Source organism: Molothrus aeneus, chromosome 17 (assembly GCF_037042795.1).
Source record: "Molothrus aeneus isolate 106 chromosome 17, BPBGC_Maene_1.0, whole genome shotgun sequence".
In the NCBI taxonomy this organism is placed as follows: domain Eukaryota; kingdom Metazoa; phylum Chordata; class Aves; order Passeriformes; family Icteridae; genus Molothrus; species Molothrus aeneus.
The window spans coordinates 8,271,373-8,289,860 of NC_089662.1; the positions used below are offsets into that span (position 1 = coordinate 8,271,373).

Below are 18,488 nucleotides of genomic sequence, written 5' to 3' on the forward strand. Positions count from 1 at the left end.
CAAGTAGAGGGCTACAACCCACAGAGGGGATGAAAGGGGGCACAGGGTAGGGACCCACCGGGAGGGATTTTTGAGTCCGCTTTGGGGATGGGGGTGTACATGAAGTGGCCCCTTAGGCCACATGAAAGGAAAGCCTCACTTTTGATGACAGAGCTGAGGTGCACAGGGCTGTGCAGTCCTGGTGTGTATTGTGTCATTTGTCTATTGTGCATTCTGTGTGTTTGGATATGTCAAACACAACACAAAGAAGGACTGAGCTACTAAGGGATCATACTTAGAGCAGCAGTGGTGGGGTGGGAGGGAAGAAATATAGCAGACAAATTTAACACCATTTAGGAGGGTTTATACACAATGTTTTCATTGCAAGCAGCTTTTAGAAGTGACAATTTAGTGATTTATCATACCCCAGCACACTCCTTCCCTGTCAAAGTGATAGGCAGAACCAGCAGAGCAGCTCTGAACACACTGTTCACTACAAGGCACCACCAACAAACCCAGAACAGCTCCACTCTTGGCCAACCCTGTCCCCTTGGGCCTTCTGAGAAGCTGGGATTTAGGAGACAGCCTTGCAGGGGAACAGTGTTTCAAATGTCAAAGAATTTAAAAATATACAAGGCTATGAAAACTGATGGGACCTGAAAGAATTGGAGAAGGTGTCTTAGTAGAGCATCTTTGGCCAGTGCAGCCAGATAACCCTCAGATATCATTACCGGAGGATCTGGGAGTGAAGCCCAGCAGGAGATGCTGCAACGTGAACTCCTGCCCCACACAAGAGGTTCCCAGAGACCAAAAACTCTGTGCAGATCACACAGGAACTGACCACGACACCTGCCTTGGGCCAAACCTGCTCTTCATTTTTCATGAGCCACACAGAAAAGTGGTGTATTTATGATCACTTCTCTCTCCAGACCTGGTTGCAATCAGCACCGGATCCCAAAACTGAAGGAGAAGCCTTGCATAGACAATTCCTCCTTCAAGGCTCAGCTCCAGTACCGGGCTTAAGACCTGGCATGCGCATGCATTTGGCAGGGAGTAGCAAATCAAGTGAAAGAACATTTCAGTTTTTTTTTCAGCTGATTGTTTAGGAATTTACTTGGAATAAGCTTCCTCCCCAAGAGGGATTTCAATTCTACACATGCAAAAAGAGGAGAAAACATTAATGCAGCGTTGAGACAGCTCCGTGCTGAGAGCAGTGGTTTTAAGGTTAAGGCCCTTGTATATCTGGGAGGGTGAAAACTCTGTGTTTCAACCCTCTGGGATCATCACTTGGGCTTCCTGTGCTTCTCAAGCTCTCAAAGTAAAATTGACCCACCAAGCTCATCTTTGTCTCAATCCTAATCCCTGCATCATCCTTCAGGTGCATTTCCTCACAATGAAATTGGAGTAGAAAATGCTTTAGGAAATGCTTTGCAGCCCCTTCTTCCCCAAAGGCCCAATCTTTTTTAATTAGGAATGCTCTTCAAGCACAAGGTTTGGATGCAGCCAGTGAGACTCACATTTCAGAAGGACCATCAATGGTCTGATAAAGACACAGCACTTTCAAGCAGGCTGCTGGGATTGAGGATATTTGAAACCTGTTGACATGCAGTTCTAGCAGAAGTGCAAAATGAAATGTAATGTAGTAGAACTGGAAAATGAAATGCTGTTAGACAAGGCTGCTCCCCAAATTGGCTCTGCCTGGATCCACCTGCCCTGCAGCACAGCCTTCTCCCTTTCTCTTCACTGCTCAGCACCAACCCAAACCTGGGCTATTTCAATTCCTGTCAGACACAGAGCAGCTGATGGGCAGCAAATGCAGCCTTCCCAAAGTGGCTGCCCATGACCCGGCCTGCAGGGCAGAGCTCAGGGAGGAGGTGGCAACTTCCTCAGTGGCTTTTCATGTCCTCTCTCTGCCATGCAGACACTGGCATGCATGGCACAGCTCTGTTTTGGCAGCCAGTCCCTTGGCAGGGCTGTGTGAGCACAGGGTGAACTCTCTCCTCCTTGCTGTGACACATGGGCTGGCAGGGATGACACAGTGACCTCGGCCAGCCGATGCTGCCTGTGCCATCACCTGGCACTGATGTGTTTGATGAAAATCCTTTTGCTGGGATTTTTCTCCTGAGAAGCCTCAGAACAGAAATGGAACCAATAACAATCTGCTGGCTGTGGAGTGTGGGCTGGAGATGGTTTAGCAACAGGGGCATCTTGGATTAGTCTCCTGTGCATTGTTTCTACTTGATGACCAATCATGGTCCAGCTGTGTCAGGGCTGTGAGCAGTCCCAGGTTTTTATTATTCATTCCTTTCCAGCTTTCTGATGTCTCCTTGATCTTTTAGTATAGTTCTAATATCTCATTTTCTTTTAATATAATAGAGATCATAAAATAATATTTCAGCCTTCTGAAAGGTGGAGTCAAGATTCTCGTCTCTTCCTTTGTCCTGGGGACCCTCAAACACCACCACAATCACCAGCCGAGCGGGTTTGTGCGAGCCTCTCAGGAACCCTCGGCCGGTCCCGAGTCGGCAGACACCGGGGGGCAGCCCCGACACGGCCGAGAGCGGGGAGACACTCTCTGTGCCCCGAGGGTGCTGGGGGGAGACACTCTCTGTGCCCCGAGGGTGCTGAGGGCACCTGGGCTGGGGGGAGACACTCTCTGTGTGTGCCCCGAGGGTGCTGAGGGCACCTGGGCTGGGGGGAGACACTCTCTGTGCCCCAAGGGTGCTGAGGGCACCTGGGCTGGGGGGAGACACTCTCTGTGTGTGCCCCGAGGGTGCTGAGGGCACCTGGGCTGGCTGGGAGACACCCTCTGCCCCGAGGGTACTGAGAGCACCTGGGCTGGGGGGAGACACTCTCTGTGTGTGCCCCGAGGGTGCTGAGGGCACCTGGGCTGACAGCAGGGAGACACTCTCTGTGTGTGCCCCGAGGGTACTGAGGGCACCTGGGCTGGCAGGAGACACTCTCTGTGTGTGCCCCGAGGGTACTGAGGGCACCTGGGCTGGCAGGAGACACTCTCTGTGCCCCGAGGGTACTGAGGGCACCTGGGCTGGGCACCTTTGCAGCAAAAGAGACACCAGAGACAGCGGTAGAAGATAAAGGGCCGACTCTTAGCAGGGGTTAATCCAAGGTTTTATTAGGAGTCCCAAAGGAGCTCCTGCACCTCAGGGGCCTCCTGCCGAGAGCCCCAGGGAGATGTGCCAAGGTCACATTTAAAGGGAGGTGGAAACCGAAAGTAGATAACATCTTACCAACCAATAAGTGACCCTAAGGGATGGATGCTGGGGGATAGACATATAGGACAGCGTATGGGGCAAGGCTTGGGGGGCTGACTCCTGGCCTCTGGCTGATCACTCGACAACTCGGACCAAAACTTCTGGATGGAGGGATGGGAGGCTGAGTGATTGACAGAGAGCCAGGGTGGGGGTTTGGGGATGATCTCATCCCAGGAGAGGGATAACACATGTAAAAGGAGGCGAGTATAGTTTGGGATAAACTTGGGAAAAATATGGGGATACAAAACAAAATTACTTCAAAGTATTACAAAGTATAAAAATGCACTACAGCAGGTTTGGGCAGCACCAAATAAAATGTAATAAAATGCTTTAAAAATAGAAAAATTAAAAATAAACATTAAATAAAATTAAAATAAGAAAATTAATTTAAAATAAATTAAAAACAAAATAAAAATTGTAAAGTGCCGTAAAAGTTCCATAAAAGGTAGTGCCGTAATGCAAGACCCTCAAACACCACCACAATCACCAGCTTGAGTTGGTCTGGGCAACACCAAATAAAATAAAAAGCTTTAAAAATAATAAAATGAAAGAAATAAAATAAAATTTAAAAAATTTAAAAAAACTTTAAAAATACAAAAATTTTTAAAAAACCCATAAAATCAAAAAATAAAATAAAAGCTTTAAAAATAGAAAAAATTAATAATTAAATAAGAAATAAAATTTTAAAAATAAAATAAAAAGCTTTAAAAATAGAAAAATTAAAAATAAAAATTAAATTAAAAAAAAATTAAAAATAAAATAAAAGCTTTAAAATGGAAAAATAGAAAAATTAAAAATAAAACATAAAATAAAAAAAAGCTTTAAAAATAGAAAAATTAAAAATTAAAGAAGAAATAAAATTAAAAAATAAAATAAAAAGCTTTAAAAATAGAAAAATTAAAAATTAAATATGAAATAAAATTTAAAAAATTTTAAAAAGCTTTAAAAATAGAAAAATAAAAACTAAAAACTAAATAAAAAATAAAATCAAAAAATAAAATAAATGCTTTAAAAATAGAAAAATAAAAATAAAAATTAAAAAACAAATAAAATTAAAAAAATAAAATAAAAGCTTTAAAAATAGAAAAATTAAAAATAAAGATGAAATAAAAAATAAAATTAAAAAAATTTTTAAAAAGCTTTAAAAAAAGAAAAATTAAAAATAAAGATTAAATAAAAAATAAAATTAAAAAATAAAGTAAATGCTTTAAAAACAGAAAAATTAAAAACAAAAAGTAAAAAACAAATAAAATTAGAAAAAATATAATAAAAAGCTTTAAAAATAGAAAAATTAAAAATAAAAGTAAAAAAAAATTTAGAAAAATAAAATAAAAAGCTTTAAAAATAGAAAAATTAAAAAAATTTAAAAAAGCTTTAAAAATAGAAAAATTTTAAAAAAATTAAAAAAATAAAATAAAAAGGTTTAAAAATAGAAAAATTAAAAATAAAACATAAAAAATAAAATAAAAGCTTTAAAAATAGAAAAATTAAAAAAATTTAAAAAAATTTAAAAATAGAAAAATTTTAAAAAAATTAAAAAAAAATAAAAAGGTTTAAAAATAGAAAAATTAAAAATAAAACATAAAAAAATAAAATAAAAGCTTTAAAAATAGAAAAATTAAAAAAATTTAAAAAAGCTTTAAAAAGAAAAATTTTAAAAAAATTAAAAAAATAAAATAAAAAGGTTTAAAAATAGAAAAATTAAAAATAAAACATAAAAAAATAAAATAAAAGCTATAAAAATAGAAAAATTAAAAATAAAAATGAAATAAAAAATAAAAAAAAAAATAAAATAAAAGCTTTAAAAATAGAAAAATTAAAAATAAAGAATAAAAAATAAAAAAAATAAAATAAAAGCTTTAAAAATAGAAAAATTAAAAATAAAGAATAAAAAATAAAATAAAAAAATAAAACAAAAGCTTTAAAAATAGAAAAATTAAAAATAAAGAATGAAAAATAAAATAAAAAAAATAAAATAAAAGCTTTAAAAATAGAAAAATTAAAAATAAAGAATAAAAAATAAAATAAAAAAAATAAAACAAAAGCTTTAAAAATAGAAAAATTAAAAATAAAGAATAAAAAATAAAATTAAAAAATAAAATAAAAAGCTTTAAAAATAGAAAAATTAAAAATAAAAATTAAAATAAAAATAAAATTTAAAAAATAAAATTAATTAAAAATAAATAAAAAACAAAATAAAACCCATAAATGTTCCATTAAAGTTAGTGCCGTAAATCACGACTGTCGTAAAGTGTCGTAAAAGGTGCCGTAAAGCGCGACTGTCGTAAAACTGCCGTAAGGCGCGACTGTCGTAAAATGCGCCGTAAAGCGCGACTGTCGTAAAACTGCCATAAAGCGCGACTGTCGTAAAAGGTGCCGTAAAGCGCGACTGTCGTAAAGTGTCGTAAAAGGTGCCGTAAAGCGCGACTGTCGTAAAAGGTGCCGTAAAGCGCGACTGTCGTAAAGTGTCGTAAAAGGTGCCGTAAAGCGCGACTGTCGTAAAAGGTGCCGTAAAGCGCGACTGTCGTAAAGTGTCGTAAAAGGTGCCGTAAAGCGCGACTGTCGTAAAGTGTCGTAAAAGCTGCCGTAAAGCGCGACTGTCGTAAAAGGTGCCGTAAAGCGCGACTGTCGTAAAGTGTCGTAAAAGGTGCCGTAAAGCGCGACTGTCGTAAAAGGTGCCGTAAAGCGCGACTGTCGTAAAGTGTCGTAAAAGGTGCCGTAAAGCGCGACTGTCGTAAAAGGTGCCGTAAAGCGCGACTGTCGTAAAACTGCCGTAAAGCGCGACTGTCGTAAAACTGCCGTAAAGCGCGACTGTCGTAAAAGGTGCCGTAAAGCGCGACTGTCGTAAAGTGTCGTAAAAGGTGCCGTAAAGCGCGACTGTCGTAAAAGGTGCCGTAAAGCGCGACTGTCGTAAAACTGCCGTAAAGCGCGACTGTCGTAAAAGGTGCCGTAAAGCGCGACTGTCGTAAAACTGCCGTAAAGCGCGACTGTCGTAAAAGGTGCCGTAAAGCGCGACTGTCGTAAAGTGTCGTAAAAGGTGCCGTAAAGCGCGACTGTCGTAAAAGGTGCCGTAAAGCGCGACTGTCGTAAAGTGTCGTAAAAGGTGCCGTAAAGCGCGACTGTCGTAAAGTGTCGTAAAAGCTGCCGTAAAGCGCGACTGTCGTAAAAGGTGCCGTAAAGCGCGACTGTCGTAAAGTGTCGTAAAAGGTGCCGTAAAGCGCGACTGTCGTAAAAGGTGCCGTAAAGCGCGACTGTCGTAAAGTGTCGTAAAAGGTGCCGTAAAGCGCGACTGTCGTAAAAGGTGCCGTAAAGCGCGACTGTCGTAAAACTGCCGTAAAGCGCGACTGTCGTAAAACTGCCGTAAAGCGCGACTGTCGTAAAGTGTCGTAAAAGGTGCCGTAAAGCGCGACTGTCGTAAAAGGTGCCGTAAAGCGCGACTGTCGTAAAGTGTCGTAAAAGGTGCCGTAAAGCGCGACTGTCGTAAAGTGTCGTAAAAGCTGCCGTAAAGCGCGACTGTCGTAAAAGGTGCCGTAAAGCGCGACTGTCGTAAAGTGTCGTAAAAGGTGCCGTAAAGCGCGACTGTCGTAAAAGGTGCCGTAAAGCGCGACTGTCGTAAAGTGTCGTAAAAGGTGCCGTAAAGCGCGACTGTCGTAAAACTACCGTAAAGCGCGACTGTCGTAAAAGGTGCCGTAAAGCGCGACTGTCGCAAAGTGTCGTAAAAGGCGCCGTAAAGCGCGACTGTCGTAAAACTGCCGTAAAGCGCGACTGTCGTAAAAGGTGCCGTAAAGCGCGACTGTCGTAAAGTGTCGTAAAATGTGCCGTAAAGCGCGACTGTCGTAAAAGGTGCCGTAAAGCGCGACTGTCGCAAAACTGCCGTAAAGCGCGACTGTCGTAAAGTGTCGTAAAAGGTGCCGTAAAGCGCGACTGTCGTAAAAGGTGCCGTAAAGCGCGACTGTCGTAAAAGGTGCCGTAAAGCGCGACTGTCGTAAAATGTCGTAAAAGGTGCCGTAAAGCGCGACTGTCGCACATAAAATGAAAGATCTTAATTTCTTCTAACACATTACCCTACCAGCTAGGTTTTAACATTGTTTTCGAATTTTTGGACTGGTACCTGGGTTATTATATGCATATATTTTTTTTTTCTTCTTTGATTTCTTTTGTTTTTTCCTAGAATGTCTTTTCTGTGGTCATCAATTTTCAACAATCTGATATATTAAACTTTCCACAAACACCCCCTTATTTGGCCAATAAATAGTCTAAAGCCAACCTATTCTGATACACTACAGGTTTTGTTTGGCTTAGCTGACTTGATATTAACTCTAATGCCTGGGCAGCTCCATTTGCTATCATTTCTATAACTGCTTGGAGTCTTCTAATACGACTCAATCGATAATTTGGGGTCAATACAGAGTTAAATTGCTGTGCTGGTTTTACCTTTTTGTTTACTATTTGATTTTTTTTACCAAATCTTGAACTGTATCTTCAAGATTAAATTTAAAACAAATCCATCTCTCTCTTTTTGGACATTCAATTCCCAATCTATTACCACTTTTCCCTAAGTTTCTTGTAATCCAATAATTTACTCCGTTTTGCCTACAGGTTCTTAATTTGGATGGGTTATAACAGTGGCTGTTGACATAGGTGTGTGTAATAAAAGAGGAACTTTGGTTTCTTTCCATGTGATGCTTTCTGTAGCATTTGTGACATGATCTTGCTGGTATCCCGAAAGGGAAAAGACAACAAATGAGTGCCAGAAACAGGAATAACAGAGGTCCAGTATGGCTCATACTCCCACCTCCCAGGCCTGTGAGGTTGCAACTCACATCAGGTGTGTTTGATCTTCTTGGTGGCAAAATACAGAGGCAAATCTGGTCTTGCAGATTGTCTTCTATTTCTATTTCCTTGTCACTTTCTCTTAACTAATTTCCAGAAAAATTGGTTTTGACACCCTTTAACTGTGGTCTCTTACCGTTCTTCAGGTATCTCTCATTCAACAGGCACTAATAATTCCCATCCACAAAGCTAAGTTATTACTTTAACACTTTTTTCCAATAAGAGCATAAATTTTGTGAACTACAATACTAATTATTCTCACAATTTAAGCATTTACTCATAACCCAGCTAGCATGTCCACTATTGGAATGAATCAAATAAAGTTTACTGATGGAAATGGTAATTCCCCTTCTCCCCTGTACAATTCTCAGGCTAAGATCAGAACACAACAACAGTCTTGATCCTTCTATCTGGAGTATTCCTCCCCTAAGGAGATGTTTTATTCAGGCAGTGCTCGAAACCAGTGGTATAAGCGTTGTCTTACTTCTTAATTCAGTGTTATTCTTTGTACATTTCTTGGATCATTTGGCTTTTTCCAAACTATTACCACTCAGTCCCCATTGGAAAGTCAGTTTGGTATCACCTGGTTAAAATGTGATAGCCCATTCCTCAGGTTTCTTCACAAGTCCTTTGATTCTGCTGGCATGAATTCATCCTCTTTCCGTGGTTCTGATTGTTGCTTCAGTAGTACCTGGATAGGACTTCATAATAGCATAGTAATAAAAGAAAGATAATACTGCATTAACTTTTACCATTCACTTTTCTTCCAAACTTTCTGGGTTTAGCTAAAAGCTTTTTCCACAGCAGCCTCTTCTTCTTCTATCCAGCTGTGCTAATAGCTGCAGAGGCAAATTCTTCCTTTTGTGAGTTACAGTTAGTTAAATAAGAAAAGCTAGACCAATTTTAACACGAGATGTATCACATCTATTGCTTTTTACTTTTTGGGCAGAATTTAATTGTTTTAGCCTTACATGCAAAAAACCCGCATTCACACTTCTGCTCTCTTCTAGCACCAAGATGTCATCACTTCACATTCTAACATCTCAGAGTTTGCTAACCACCTCCCTACTTCAACTTCTCTCTTTCTTCTCTTCTTACCTGGTTTTTTTGGTCTTTTTTTTTTTTTTTTTGATTCAACACACCTCAGACGGTATGAGGTGAACCTAAGTAATTTACTTCCAAAAGTAAGCTTACAACTTTCTTTTACTAGGATTGCAGTAGCTGTTATAACTTAAATACCTACTGGCTAGCTGTGGCTTACTGAGTCTAACATCTTTGATATATAAGCTACTAGATATTTTTTTTAGTCTTCCTTACTCTTGAATTAAAATTTTATGAGCTACTCCATTTTCTGTATTTATGTATAAATGATAAAGGATTTTTCTAACAAAGGTAAGCTTAAAGCTGGTACTTAGGCTAGTTTTAACCTAACTCTTTTAATTTAACAATATCTTCTTTGGTCTGTTTTATATCATCTCCTTCTGTCAATTTTTTTCATACATGAATTTTGCTAGTTGTGCATACCCCTCAATCTATAATATTTCAATAATCTAGGTAATTTTCTGATCTCTCTCTTGGAAGAGGGAGGGAGAATTAATAAATTTTCTCATGGTTGGTTTTCTAGCTACTTTTATTTATTAAGTGTCTAAGATATTTTACCACTGGGTAGTGAGTCTGAGTTCTTTTATTAACCTCCCTTAAATCTTGTACTAGTCTATAACTCCCATCAGACTTTACTGGGGGAATAGGGATATTATGAGGACACGTACAAGGTTCTAATGCCCCATCCTTTATTAGTCCTTCTATTACTGGCTTCAAACCTTCCTGTCCTTCTAAAGATACAGGATACTGACGTACATGCATGGGACAATCTTCTCTCTCAATTGTAACTCTTATGGGGTTGATATTTAATCCTCTCCTATTTCCTTCTCCAGCCCAAACTTCTTTGTTGTTGTTTTGGTTTTTTTTTTCTTCATCCTCTTGGCCTAATTTTAAAACTCTAGCTCTCATTTTCCCATTTTCTGATATAACTCCTATTCTTAATTGCACTTGTAAGACTCTTCTCAATAAATTGCTACCTGCCCCTGGGACCAATAAGACATCTCCCATCCAAATTTTAGTTTCTTCCCTCAATTACTACATCTTTAATGACTAGAAATGTAAAACTTTCTCTTTTTGCCCCTGTTACTTTCACTATATGTTTGCTCACACTATAACTTTTTGGAACATATAACAGGCAGGTTCTCTCTGCCCCTGTGTCTATTACAAATTCCAATTCTTCTTCTTGGGGAGCCGCTTTTAAAGTTATCACAGGCTCCAGATGGTATTTGTCCCCCCCAAAAAATTACAGGTTATGACCTCTCTATTCCTCCTCTGTGCCCATCTCTTTAAAGATTTTCAGATCTTCCACTTAGGACCATTTTCCTATTTCTCTTAAGTTTGTTTATCTATTTAATTGAAGTTTCTTCTTTCCCCTCTAAAAGCTGTCCCTTAAAAACCTTTTTTTTTTTTTTGCATTTTGCCTTTGATATGCTGTCTCATTTATTCCTTTGAGTATGTAATTACGATAATTATTCATGTGTTTACTCCCCTCCTCATTGTTTTTACCCCACTCAGGAGGTACAGTTGGCATTTTGTCTTCTCTGGGGGTCCCCACGGATTATCTTTTTTCCTAAGCTTTTATTTCAGCTGCTCTGATTAATTGCCTTTCTTCCTGAGAAAAATATTATTTTCATTACAGACAGCATCTCTTCTCAAATATAAATGTTTGGACCTAAAAATTGGTCTAATTGTTCAGCTATGCCTATGGGATCCTCCAAATATCCCTTTTATTTATTTCTTAAAATTTCAGACCTCAGATGAAGTGAAAGGAGCATTTACAAACCCTGATCCACCCCCTCCTATGGGAACCTCTTTTAATGGAAATAGACCAATCCCTTTATCCCAGCTTTTTGGATTATTATCTTCTATAGCTTTTCTCCCGTATTTTTAGGAAGAATCAGGAGAGGGCTTTCTTTTACCTGAACTTTTAGTGTTTCAATAAGGTGATTCCTTTAGAGAGTCCCATCCCTTGTCCCGCAGGCTGCTGGGGACTGCAGGATGAGGAGAGCCCAGACTCTTGCTGGGTAAACTGAATTTCATCTGGAGATAGAAGCAAGCTGGAAGGGAGGCAGTGAGAGGAGATCCCTGGGTACCCATGGGCACAGGGAAGCACTGCCAGGCCTGCAGGGTGGGAAAGGTGGAAATGTGATGGGGCTGTGCAGGGCCCACTTACCCGGCTCTCTGCAGAGCTGGAGCAGCATCAGGCACATGAGAGGCAGTTCCTGTGCCACCAGAACCATGGGTATTCCACACCTTGCCAGGCTTTGCTCAGCTGGATTCGACTCCCTTGGACTCTGCTGCACTGGGCTCAGCTGACTCAGCTGGGCTGGGCTTATCTTAGCAGGGTGCTGGTCTCTTACCCAGCAAAGGGGAAGGAAAAGAGCCACCATCAGCCCAGTTCCTCCATGCAATCACGTCCCATTTGCTTCTCAAGGCCTACATCATCTCCTGTCACAACGCTGGTCCATAATGGCAATGTCCACCCCATTTTCCACTCGGATGTGTGCCACAGCCACAGCCATGGGCACAGGCAGCAAGAGGGAGCCCGAATCCAGCAGGCTCCCCCACACACGGCCAGCCTGGGGTGCCAAGGGGACACCCAGCCCTTCCCAGCAGGATCGGGGTGCGGGATGGGCTCTCCCATGGGTCGGTGGTGCACAGCAGTGTCCGGGATACACCGAGTGTCCCACACCCCGAAGCCCCGCTGCTCCTGCCCCTCACTGAACCGGGGAGGATGCAAAGCCACCCCCTGTCCCGAGCCCGGAGCAGCCGCTCGGTGCCGGGTGGCCCGGGGGCGATGTCTGGAGGGTCCCGGCAGGGTGATGCCCGCCGGGGGTGATGCTCGGCTGCTCTGCCTGCTGTCGCCCGCCCCGGGCAGACACCAAAGCGTTAACCACCCGCTCGCCTCAATTTCCTGTCCCGCTTCCCCTTTTCCTTCCCAAAGTTTGGGCAGAACCCATGGCCGCGGCAGCAGCTCCGCTCCTGTCCGGGCAGCGAAGCCCCGTCCAGCGGCGGCTCCAGGGTGAGTTGGAAGTGGGGCCCCCCCGGAGCTCCCCTGCCCCATAAACACGAGTGGGCGGCAAAGATAAACAGCGGGCGGGGCGGAGGGTGGTCCTTCCCCAGCACTTTTGGGGTCAAACCGTGCCCAAACCGTGCTGGCAGAGCACCCCCAGCCCCGGGGATGGGCACAGCTGGGTTGAGCCCTGCCGAGCCGCTGCCACACATGTGGGGACTGTGGGCAGGAGAGGTTTGGGGATCGGATGGGGTTTTGGGGAGCAGGAGGGATTTTGGGACAAGAGGGGGTCGGGGGGCTGTTCCGGGCTCCAGGGCTGCACATCCCTTCCTGGAACACTGGTTCCTGGCTGTGAACCCCAGTTCCTCGCAGAGTGATCCTGGCTGGTGTGGAGCAGAGCCAGGGTGTTAATGTTTAACAGCACTCAGGAATTTTTCCTGCCAGGAGTTCCCCTTGGCTCCCTCTGCACCTCTCTGGCCCCCAGGCAGCTGCAGCGCTCCCTGCAAATGACAGAACAGGATGCAGGTTTATCAAATCATGGAATCGCAGAACTGTTTGGGTTGCAAAAGCCCTCTGAAATCCTCGTGTCCAACCGTTAACCCAGCTCTGCCAAGGTCACCAAGTGCCACATCTACATGTCATTTAAATCCCTCCAGGGGTGGTGACTGCACCACTGCCCTGGGCAGCCTGCTCTTTTTTCAGATTTGCCCCTTGTTAATTTTGAACCGGTTTTTCAAGGGTTTCCTCCCTCCCAGTGCCTGCATGTTGTCTCTGCCACAGCCCAGGATATCTCTCAGCTGCAAATTGGGGGATACTGGGACTTCTCTGCCTGTGAGGGTGCCCTTGCCTCGCCCCATCGCTCATCCCTGAACCCTCCTGTTTCTGTGCCCAGGTATGGATGCCCAGGCGGGTCAGGGCTTCACTCTGCAGCAGCCCCAGCCCAAGGTGTCAGTGGCAGTGGGGGAGACGCTCACCCTGAACTGCATCACGTCTGGAATTGCTGGACCAGGTCCTGTGATGTGGCTGAAGGGCTGGGGCAGTGGGAACAAGACTGTCTATGACCAGAGTAATGTGGATCCCTCCTCCCGTGTGACGAGAGCAGTGAATGAGTCTGACACAGACTTCACCATCCGCATCAGGAACGTTCAGCCTGATGATGTTGACACCTATTACTGTGTGAAGTTTGTCAAGGGGACCACTGGTGTTGATGAGCTGTTTAAGCGTGGCAGTGGCACCGAGGTGTCTGTGCAAGGTGAGTGCAGCCCAGCGGGACACTTCTCCCAGGGAGCCCGTCCCACAGCCCCCACCCTGCCCACGGCCAGGTCCTGCTCTGCCCCACACCCACCACCCTCTCCTGCTCTGCCTCTGTCTCCACAGAGGCAGCCCTGGTTCCTGGAATGGTGGCTGCAGCTGTAGTACTCTGCTTCCTCCTCCTCCTCAGCCTCTTCGTGGCCCTTTGCATGTACAGGAGGAAGCGCCAAGGTGGAGTGGGCAGCCCCTGCCCAGCCAGGACAGTGGCCATGGGCAGCTTCTCATCTGTCTCTCTGCAGTGCTGTGCAGGGACCCCTGGCACCCCCAGGTTTGTACTCAGCACCTCTTCTACACGCTTAAATGAGCAAACTGCCTTATCCACCTGCTTTATCTTGGCTTCCTTTCTTGTCTGGAGCTGTGACTCACCCCAGAAAAGGTCCTTTGCTTACAGGTGCACTGTTCTGTTGGGTCTCTCTCTATTTCACAAAAGCTTCATGGGAGGGAGCACCCGGTACCAGGGAGCTCCTGCAGCCCCTCACCGTGTGTCTGAGCACAGCCCAGACATGCAGTCAGCATTTTGTCCCTGTTTGCCTGCAACAGGGACATCCTACTGAAATTCAGGAGGGGAATTGAGGGCTGTGCTGGGTGGGGAAAGGACACAGCTTCCTTTAGTTCTGATGCCCATCCTTATCCTTCCTCTTACAGTGAAGTCCTAGATGCAGAGAGCTCCCACCTGCCCAGCCAGGTAGGAGTGAGCTGTGAGTATGGGGAAGCACATCCCATGCTGGTGTCCTGGCTTGCAGGAGTCCTGCAAGACTCTGGGGGCAGGGGGGACATCGGGTGGGCAACAGCTGCCTGAATGTGGTCCCTGCACCCTCTACACCATGGCACCACCTCTGCAGCTGTGGCAACCCCAGCCTGGCTTGTACCTGGTTCTTGCTGTTGTCCTGTGCAGGGCCACACGGTGGTCTTGGTGATCCTTGTGGGTCACTTCCAACTCTCAGCATTCTGATTTAGGGTTATTTTTGCGAGACTTTCCTTGTGGCAGCATTCCCCATTTGTGTGCACTTTTGCAGCAGAGCAGCAAGGAGGAGAACAACATCCACTACGCCGACCTGCAGCCCCTGCCCCCGGCGCCACGGCGTGGCAGGAGCCCGGGCACAGCCCCCACCGACTATGCCAGCCTCAGGGTAGCTGCCAAGTGACACCTGGCACCGCTGCCTGCACGGCCAGGACGTGTCAGGGTGGGAGAAGGGACGTTTCTGCAGGACACCAGAAAGAAGAAGTGGAGCTGTTTGCATGGCGCACCCAGATCTCAGCTCGGCTGAGATCATGCTCATGCTCACCATGTTTGCATCTCAGGGGAGCTCTTCCAGCACCTGGAGGCTTTCTCTACCACAGGATCAGACCACGAGGCCAAGCACCTCTGCCTTGTGCAAGATGTTTTGTGCTGATAACACCAGGAGGACCTCACATACACCTGTGTCCACCAGCATGGGCCTCCACCAGCCCTTTCCCGGCCCACAGGTCCATACTTTGTATTGTCTTTTCACCAGCCTCATTAAAGCCACCAAACAGCCTTCTGTCCAGTCCTGCTGTGCTCAGAGCAAGAGCAGTAGTGCCTGCAGGGTCCTGGGGGGGATGTGTGCCACCCCTGTGCTACTGCCAAGCCCCTGGTCAGCTCCCAACTCCCACCTGCCCCAGGCAAGGAACCTGCCCAGTCCCACAAAACCTGCATCTCCTGGCAAGGCAGCAGGAGGCTCTCAGGAACAGCCCCTGGTGCTGCTGCTCCAGGCTGAGGCCCAGCCTTCACCCACCTTCCTCTGCCCTCCTCAAGGGGCTCATGATGCTGTTAAAGCCAGGGCAGCTGGTACCAGTTGGCCCTTCTGCCCCTTCCCCTGGTCCGTGCACATCTTCAGCTCCAGTCCCAGGCAGTCCGTGCACATCTGCTTCATGCACATCCTCTGCTCCTGCACATCTGCTCCATGCAGAACCTGCCCAGTGCACATCTGCCCCGTGCACATTCCCTGCTTGGTGCCCACGTGTTCAGTGCCCACCTCCAGGGGAAGCAGGCCAGGGGCAGGAAGCCAGAGGGGCGAGGTGGCCATGGCAGGAGGCTGCAGGTCACACTCCACACTGGGCACTGCTGCAGCCCCCAGCAACACCAGTCACCACATACAGCCCCACAGCCACGATGTCCCAGCTGTGGCAGCTGAGCTCCCACCACGTGTGGCCCCAGCATGCACCTCCTTGGCAGGAGGAACTGAGGCCAAAACAGACTTTCCAGGCAGAGGAACCTGCTGCCAGTACCGCTGCCTGTGACCTTGAAAGCTGTTACAATCACCAGTTTTCAGCTTTATCTACTTTTTTTCTGTGAAATGAGAAAAGAGAAGTGAAACAAGACAGTGTGACCCAGGGGAACAGGGCTGGCAGGGAGATCCTTGAGGGGACAAAATTGTCACAGTGGGGAGAAAAGCCACTACGGAAACTGATTTGCACGACTGAATGTGAGTCACCTGCTCTGGGGATGTGAAGTGGGGACAGTTTGGAGTCAGTCCTTTCTCAGGGGACACTCAGCACCCTGTAGGCAGGGTGGTGGTGATGAGTTTGCCAGGTCAGGGATCCAGCACTGGCTCCCTCAGTGGGAGGGCTGGGGTGTTGGGATGAAGCCTCTCCCAGCATCATTTCCCCAGTGGAGCCATGACCAGGCCCTGGATCATTTCCCAGCTGAGGCAGTGGCTGCTCTGAGCAGGGCTTGCGTTGCTCTGAGGAGGGACAGCACCAAAACTGGCAGAAATCTCACGTCAAGGCTGTGAACACGAGTATGTAAAATACGTGGGTGAGACCGAAACCGGGGATAGACCTCGAGGACCAGAGGAAATGAAATTCGAGGGGATTTAGGGCTTTTTAAGCACAGGGCTGAATCAGGACAGGGGGGAAATCCAGTTCTATAGGAGCATATGCAAAGCAGGGAGTGAGCAGAGCACTGGCAGAATGCTCTGCACCTAGGAATGGGCCCAGGTCTGCAGCTTACTGCCCAGGGGAGGGATTTAGTGGTTATTAAAGGAAAATCCTTTAAGCCTTCAGCCTGGGGTGTGCCGGCAGTGAAAGCACAAACAAGCCCTGGGCACGGACACAAGGTAGGAGCGTGCTGGGGAGCAGAGCCTGGATCAGGGGGGCAGACCCTGGATCGGGGGGCAGCACTAAGCAATGCTGCGGTCATGGATTCACTGCTCATCCAGGCTGCTTTCCTGGTGCTGCTGGTTTGTCACATCCCACTAAGTGACCTGCTTGGTGCAAGGGTGTGTGTGGGAGGCCGGGAGCTGCCATTGCTGGGGGAGGCACAGGGCAGTGCTGGGCAGAGGCTGGCACCCACCAGGCTCCTGCTGCCACAGCTGGGGACTTTGGGGCAGAGCAGAGGTGGTGCCTGGATGGGTACTGGGACAGCGTTGGTGTCCCAGGGGGAGAGGACATGCTGGCTTCAAGCAGGTTTTGGGCTGTGTCCCTGTGCATGGATACTCTGGGGCAGTGCCATGCCAGGTTTACCTTGGCTGTTCCTCATCATGGTGTGTGAGCCCGGTGCCAGGACCTTGTGCAATGGCAAGGCCAAGGAAAAAGGCTGGGGAGGCTGATCTGGGCTGCACTCTGGTGGCTTTCTGGGCAGCCAGGGGATGCTCAGGGGCTGCTCTTGCATCTGACCCACTCCTGATGCCGGGAGGTAGGAAACATCCCCTTCAGGTGCCAAGCTGAGAGAGCTGGCAGGGCTTGCCAGGTTGTAGTGTGTACCATGGTGTGTGCCATGCTGTGTGCCATGGTGTGTGCCACAGTGTGTGCTATGGTGTGTGCCATGCTGTGTGCCACGGTTTGTGCCATGCTGTGTGACATGCTGTGTGCCATGCTGTGTGCTGTGATGTGTGCTATGGTGTGTGCCATGCTGTGTGCCATGGTGTGTGCCACTGTGTGTGCCATGCTGTGTGCCATGCTGTGTGCCACTGTGTGTGCCATGCTGTGTGCCATGATGTGTGCCATGCTGTGTGCCATGCTGTGTGCTATGGTGTGTGCCATGCTGTGTGCCACGGTTTGTGTCACGCTGTGTGCCATGCTGTGTGCCATGCTGTGTGCTATGGTGTGTGCTATGATGTGTGCCATGGTGTGTACTATGCTGTGTGCCATGCTGTGTGCCATGCTGTGTGCCACTGTGTGTGCCATGGTGTGTGCCATGCTGTGTGCCATGCTGTGTGCCACTGTGTGTGCCATGCTGTGTGCCATGCTGTGTGCCATGCTGTGTGCTATGGTGTGTGCTATGATGTGTGCCGTGGTGTGTACTATGCTGTGTGCCATGCTGTGTGCCATGCTGTGTGCCACGGTTTGTACCATGCTGTGTGCCATGCTGTGTGCCGTGGTGCTCCACGCTGTGCCAGGGAGCCAGAGTGGGGAGCGTGGGCTGTGTGCGGAGCCAAGGGGAGCCTGAGCCTCCACCAGGCAGCGCAGAGTGCCAGGGAGGAATTGGCCTGGGGAGCGGCTGCTGGGAGGGGCTGGTCCGGGCCGCAGGGGAGGGGAGCAGTGACCAACTCACGCCGAGGAGGAGCATGGTGTCAGTGCGTGGGCTGGCTGAAATGGGGGCTGCAGGTGTCTCCTTTGTGTCTTGGGGACAGGAGAGGGCTGGCTGTACCCACGGGGAATGGGACAATGCTGAGCTGTGCTGGTGCCAGGGCTGGGCAAGGGGACAAAGGGACAGACGGGGATAAATGCCCTGTGCCCTGTCCTGAGGTGCTCTGGCCCAGCGATGAGAAGCAGAGGCACTCCACAGAGGCACTGTGTGTCACAGGGATGGGTGCCCAGGGGATATTGTGTCTCCAGGAGCAGGCATCGCTCCAGCTGGTCTCCTCCAGTGTCTGACAGGGCAGCAGCTCCAGCCAAGGCCCTGGTCTGTGGCTGTCTCTGCCCAAGACACCCTTGTGCCCTCTGCTCTGTCCCCATCCCTGCCCCCATCCCTGTCCCTGCCACTGTGAGACTGTGGTGCCCACCAGCCACCAGGG

The 18,488-nt window shown here is 46.9% G+C and overlaps 1 protein-coding gene across 1 annotated transcript; it reads left to right on the plus strand.

Annotated features, from left to right (window-relative positions):
- Positions 1–12,141: 12,141 nt before the first annotated feature.
- LOC136563756 (signal-regulatory protein gamma-like) lies at positions 12,142–15,028 on the plus strand. The gene is made up of 5 exons (XM_066561346.1): positions 12,142–12,207; positions 13,091–13,450; positions 13,576–13,777; positions 14,155–14,194; positions 14,526–15,028. The coding sequence occupies exons 1-5, from the start codon at positions 12,144–12,146 to the stop codon at positions 14,652–14,654; spliced, it is 795 nt and encodes a 264-aa protein (XP_066417443.1). The 5' UTR covers positions 12,142–12,143; the 3' UTR covers positions 14,655–15,028.
- Positions 15,029–18,488: the final 3,460 nt, after the last annotated feature.